Here is a 6,308-nt window from a genome sequence, read left to right on the forward strand (position 1 = left end):
ATTTCATTTGGCACCTGTCGCATGACAAATGCCTTCTCATCCAGTGAAGAGCCAGCCACTTGTTTAATTTTCCACACTTGGGGTGGATTAGTTAGTTGCAGATCAAGAAGGTCATCATCTAGCAACTTCGCTTAATTAATTTTACGCATATATATATATATATATATATATGGGGAGAGATGGAGCCAAAGCATGCTATATATGGTCTAATCCTTCTTCCCTTTTTTGTTCCATTGTGACTAAAGGTTATACTTTTCCAACTTTATTAATTAGACAGTACTGAATTGAATTACACTATGTATATGCAGTGTGTCTATACATATGTGGCCTGGCTGTGAGCCATACAATGGAATTCCACATTTCCACTACCACCATTTTCAGAAAGCGAAAGATCGATGATCTATTTACTAATTATAAAAATCTCACGCCATTTAATTAATCAGTGGCCTTTGCTTCACTTTATGAATTCGTGGAATTAAATCTATACCCGCAACAGAAGAAGCACTATTTGCTGAGACCCGGCAATTTGTTACACTGTTGCATGGAAGACAAATTGTGAAAGTTACATCGACATATCAATTGCTTATCTAGATCACTTAAAGGTAATGGCTGATCTCAGCTGCACGAGGTGCCTATCACACGTCGGGCCACGTGGACGGCCAGGATTCAAGTTTAGATTTAAAACTCCTCGCAGAACTATCGTGGCTGATATAAATACTAGCAGCAGGATATTGCAGCATGTATAGCTTCAACAAGCCAGCCATTTGGGTTATAGCTAGCTAGCTAGGAACAAGAAGAAGAAGAAGAAGAAGAAGAACAAGTACTTGAAGAAGACGACGATCGATGGAGAAGGAGGCGATTCGAAAGGGGCCATGGACCGAGCAGGAAGATGTTCAGCTGGTTTTCTATGTGAACTTGTTTGGCGACCGGAGATGGGACTTCATAGCCAAAGTTTCAGGTTTGAAGGTGGAGGGAGACACGTAAACGGTACGCTTATTTGGGACATGCCAAGCTTTTTTCATGGAGCTCTGTTTAACTGAACCACATAATCGTTCCGTGGTAGGGTTGAAGAGGACCGGGAAGAGTTGCAGGCTGCGATGGGTGAATTACCTGCAGCCCGGCCTGAAGCGCGGCAAGATGACTCCCCATGAGGAGAGGCTCGTGCTCGAACTTCACAAGAAGTGGGGAAACAGGTTCGTCATGAATTTAATTATTTCTGTGTTAATTTGTCATTTCGCAACCTCCAGAACTGAATTAAATTAATATATATATATATATATATATATGACCTGAATTGATTGCAGATGGTCAAGAATTGCGCGAAAGCTACCGGGGAGAACAGACAATGAGATCAAGAACTACTGGAGGACTCATATGAGGAAGAAGGCGCAGGAGAAGAAGCGAGCCACGTCTCCACCTTCCCTGGTTTCTCACTATTCTTCTTCTTCGGCTTCAAGCATAAGCAATGGTTCGGCCGACGGTTTGCCAAGCTTGGAGGCCAAGGCCAAGCTGGGGCAAGGCTTCCACCGTTTGGCTCCATTTTCATCAGTACCTTCCAACAATATTGTTCCTCCAGTGGATTTGATGCCTCTCATGGAGACCAAGGAACGCGGGTTTTACGATACCGGTGGAGTCGAGGCTTTGGCTCCGAGGGGAAAGGAGGAGGATAATGAAGAAGAGGAAGGAAGCAAGATGGTTTACTCCATCCCCGTGGATGATATATGGAAAGATGTTGCCCTTTGCGAAGTTGAGAAAATAAGAGCATCCTCCATGGATGATGAAGGTTGCAGCATTAATTTCACGAATTGCCAAGCAATGGCTTCTCCAATCTGGAACTCTTGTCCTCCTGACTTGCTGGGGATGTGGATGATGGAAGGAGATCCGGAGATTGAGATGTTCCCGACCTGCTTAACAACCGATCAATTCTTTGCCAGTTCCCCATTTTTAACCCGCTAATCATATTCTTATTCATTCAAATTTGTCCAAATTAAGGTGTAATATATATATATATGTATGTATGTATGTAGTCCTAATTAAGAGAGCTAGACTACTTGAATAGCATGGGGTTTCTCTAGCTAGCTAGGCTGCTTATTAATTAACTTCTGGTATTAGCTACGCTAGCTAGCTTCTCCTCCATGTAGGGTGGTTACATATATATATATATATATAACCCACCTCATCATGATGCAATACTACGGTTTGTATGCGTCTGCGTCTGGGCATTTTCTTCTTCCCGGAAGGAAGAGAAGAGAAAGCCTAAAAACATCTCATATTAGCTATATATCAAACTGTATGCTTTAATTAGCTGGTCGGTCAATGTAATGTTGTATTAAAGTATGTGTTAAAAAACCCTTTAATTTCTAGATAATAAAATATTCCTGCCCGCCCGCCCGCCCGCCGCCTATAGTTAATTCATTTTTGTTTTTATCTTAATTTGTAATTTACACCTGGATTCCCTTCCCTTCCCTTCCCTGCTGGTTATCTTATTTTGCAAAAGAAACTGCTTCACATATAGGCAAAAACAAATAAAATCGAAATATACGTTACCAACTTTATGTCTTGCCTAGCTAGCTAGCTCAACCACGAAACTAATTAACAAGTATTAATGTTTTTTTTTTTTTTTTTTGGGGGTTGTTGATATGAAAATAGTCTAAATTTAAAATAAACTTCATCACGACAGCCAAACACATCTTGATCTAAAAATAATAAAATAAATAAATTTTAATTTTATATATATATATATATATTACTTTCACGTAACCCAAATAACATGTCTACTGATGGTCAAAAGTAACCAGCAACCGTATGGAAGGTCGGGCCTATGTATGGAGATATAGGTTAAATATGTATATATGGAGATAGTAACCTTTATTTTTTAGCTTTATCGTTACCTTTATTTGGTCACAGGTCAACTATACATGTATGGAGATATATAGATTACATTAGAATGCCTCCTCCCCCATTGGTTTCGTAAAGTTATTCTCTGCTGCGTATGTGCGTGTAAGTATATAATTGGAGGGGACAGCAATGTTACGTATTTATAATATAATATAAGAAGCAGTAGTCTTACTTTACAAGGGCAAAGAAATAATCTTCCATAGTTCTTCCAATTAATCCCCTATAAGATTCCCAATTTTTTAAAGGAAATCAATATATATATATATATATATACCATGTAGTTTAAGTCTTTGCATTTTTTATTTTTTTATAATATATTAATTTTTAAATCAAACAATTAATGATTTTTTTCTAATGCTTTTCTCTTTTTATCTGGTTTTGAAAAATTAATTGCTAATTACTGTCTTTAGAACATGGTTGATATAATAAATATATTTTATTTTTAATAAATATACATTTATTGTATCTTAATTATTTTCAACTACAAAATACTCTTATTACTTGATAAGATGTTTAACATCAATTAATAAAAATACTTTGTAACTAAAAACAAAACATAGTACATATATATTATTTTTAAAATAAAATACATTTCTTAGATTTTAACCATTACTCTAAATAATAATTAACATTATCATTTTTGTAGGGTAACCTAACAAAACCCAACCAAAATCTAAGAAAGTGTCAAAGAAGGCCAAAGATCTCGAAGAGTCTCGAAAAGTCTTTCAAATACAAGTTATTCGATGACTCCAGAGAGTTTTCAAGGTAGCCATGCCCTTAGACCCTTCGTCTCGAAGACTTTCTCTGAAGGGTCTTTGGGGTTTTTGAGAAAGTTTCATTAGAAAGATACTCTTTGGGGCATCCCATTTCTAAATGTACCTTAAAGCCCTTTGGCCTTATCTTTAAATTTTTTACTCGAAGAATCAATCCACCCGAGCACGCCACGTGTCTTGCCTTGCCACATGGCCCAGCCATCAAAGTCCATAAATTTCCCTGGGTTTGCGCTTTAAAAATCCAAATCTAGCACCTAAAGACTTAAATCTAACACTTCATCTAAACCCCAAGACATACTTTCATAGACCCATAAACACATACCTCATATTCATTCTGCATTTTGCATCTTGATATATATAGTTTGACTTTGATATCGAAGGGTCTGTGTGGGAGAGTTCATCATGTCCCTTCTAACTGCTGATCTTGTGTCGCAAACTCATTCAAGGACAATGAGACATAGCACCTCCTAGAGACTCCTCAACTCTCTCGAGGGCTAGTCATCTAAAGACTATCCAATCGAAGACCTATAGCCTTTGGAGACCCATTCTCTCAAAGACTCTTTGAGTACTAGCCATCCGAAGACTCAAGGCATTCACCTGCTCTCGTGGACGACAAATTGAGCCTAGCCTTGTGAACTATATTCTCATAGATAGTGGATTGAACTATTCTCCAGTCAAACAATTGCTATCGTCACTTACCAACATAGATCTTATAACTCCTGATTTTCTCACCAAATTATGTTGAGCTGTTTTTTAAGGGCAAACAAATTTAATTATTGTATTCCTACAACAATAACCATAAAAACTATAATAAACAATTAATGGCAATCTCAAAAATTAAGAATGCTCAAATCAAGGATAGTGATTATGAAAGTTAAGAGACAAATTATTTTGAGGGAACTATCAATGGGAAGAAACTTGAAAGGGCTTGTGCTTTTGTGTGGTGTGGTCCTCATAAAATGTGGTCGTTGTCCGTGTGATGGAACTAGTGGTAATACTAATTATTATTTTATGGCAGTGATTAAAGGATATTATTTTTAAATAATATATATTGATTATATTTTATTTTTAGTATTCGAAATTTTTGATTAGCTGATTAAATATTTCGAAAATATATGTATTTATCATTAACAAATTAAATTATTTAGATGTTAAAATAAAATATAATATAATAAATACATATTATTTTCCCTTAATCATTATCCAAGAAACAATTAAATATTAGCATTACCCTTCTTAATGAACATAAATTGGTGGAGTGCGCTTAACCACCCCCAAATCAATAAATATTTAATTAGTTAATGTAACATGAATGTCATCTTTAATTAGTTGACTCCTTCGTACACAATTTAATCAACTGGTAATGACCTCTTAACAACTAAGGAATTAAGTATATATATATATATGAAGAAAACTAAAAGTAGAGGGAGAAAGTATTTAAATGGAATGTTGTTTAGACGTGTGGACGGGCTTAGGCCAACGCATCCTGTCCTGTGCGCTGATAATAATGATCATATATATTCATTAATTAATTAGCGAGAGAGCCGCCTCACTCTCATCTCAGCTCAGCTCAGCTCAGCTCATTGCAGTCTTCTTATTCTTTGACATGCAGCAGAGGCAAATGCATGCGTGACATATATCGTCTTCTCTTCTGTTTTCCTTCCCCCATAGCGTGGCTACATTATTTGGAAAGGCCAATCTAAATTGGGCTAAAAAAATTCATCAAATATATATAATTAATTAGGCTGATAGAATAATGTAAATAAGAAAATTAATAATTATTTTAATATTATTATTATTATTTTATTTTTAAATTATATTTTTTATATTTAAATTCATTTCTATTGAATCAAAATCCTAAGTCCACTTCTAGTTGAATTCTAGTAAACCCAACTAGTGAGGAGTGGGTTGAACCCACTATATTTTCCTCCCTCTCACTTTGGGTTCACTATGAACCCATCGTCTCTCTCCAGTCCAATCCTCTCTCTCTTTGTTGCAACAATTCATTCACTATATATACCCACAACAGCTACCAATGGCTTTTTTTTTTTTTTTTTTCTGAAATGATAGAGTAGAGGAAAAAAAAAAAGAAAAATTAGAAGAGAGAGGTGAGAGGATAGAGAAACCAGGCATGGATAAAACGGTTAATTTATTTTTATATTTTTAACGACATGAAATTTTTTTATAATTTCTCAAAATAGAAAGAAAATTCCTAAATTTAGTCTTATTTCAAGGGATGTTAGTATAATTTACTCCTTTTTTGGGGGTTATTTATAGCATGTAAAGTTGGTTATGAGTATGAGAACTTAATTATAACCAATGTATGTTAAGTAAAACATTTATAAATTTTTTATAATTTTAGGTAACTTATAAAAGTCAATTAGTTGTAAAATATTCTTTAAAAGAATATGATGATGAGATAAAATTAAGTCAATTAAAATCTATGGTTGTGTTGACTGTTGTTGATTAATGGCCGAGTATTTGAGGGAAGTAGCTTAATTAGCTGTTTCCCTCACATCAATGATGCCACCAAACTCGTATAAATTATCTTTAATCCTATGCGTTATTTACCTAATCTCGCTTAATTATGAACGTGCATGCATGCTATATATTGCCACCCCTTGATTCCCTAGAAAA

At 35.2% G+C, this 6,308-nt stretch overlaps 1 protein-coding gene across 2 annotated transcripts; it reads left to right on the forward strand.

Moving 5' to 3' along the window:
• Positions 1 to 729: 729 nt before the first annotated feature.
• On the forward strand, positions 730 to 2,387 carry LOC127796189 (transcription factor MYB48-like). 2 transcript variants are annotated; one of them, XM_052328213.1, is made up of 3 exons: positions 730 to 958; positions 1,064 to 1,193; positions 1,305 to 2,387. In XM_052328213.1, the coding sequence occupies exons 1-3, from the start codon at positions 844 to 846 to the stop codon at positions 1,954 to 1,956; spliced, it is 897 nt and encodes a 298-aa protein (XP_052184173.1). In that variant the 5' UTR covers positions 730 to 843; the 3' UTR covers positions 1,957 to 2,387. The 2 variants fall into 2 exon arrangements, with proteins under 2 accessions (XP_052184173.1, XP_052184165.1); XM_052328205.1 differs by having other exon boundaries at positions 731 to 987.
• The last annotated feature ends 3,921 nt before the right edge of the window (positions 2,388 to 6,308 follow it).

This window comes from Diospyros lotus, chromosome 1, assembly GCF_014633365.1.
Source record: "Diospyros lotus cultivar Yz01 chromosome 1, ASM1463336v1, whole genome shotgun sequence".
In the NCBI taxonomy this organism is placed as follows: Eukaryota; Viridiplantae; Streptophyta; class Magnoliopsida; order Ericales; family Ebenaceae; genus Diospyros; species Diospyros lotus.

Coding starts and splice junctions, on each gene's coding strand:
- LOC127796189 (XM_052328213.1), top strand. CDS start 844: ATGGAGAAGGAGGCGATTCGAAAGGGGCCATGGACCGAGCAGGAAGAT. Junction 959..1,063: donor CTTCATAGCCAAAGTTTCAG/GTTTGAAGGTGG, acceptor GTTCCGTGGTAG/GGTTGAAGAGGACCGGGAAG. Junction 1,194..1,304: donor CACAAGAAGTGGGGAAACAG/GTTCGTCATGAA, acceptor AATTGATTGCAG/ATGGTCAAGAATTGCGCGAA.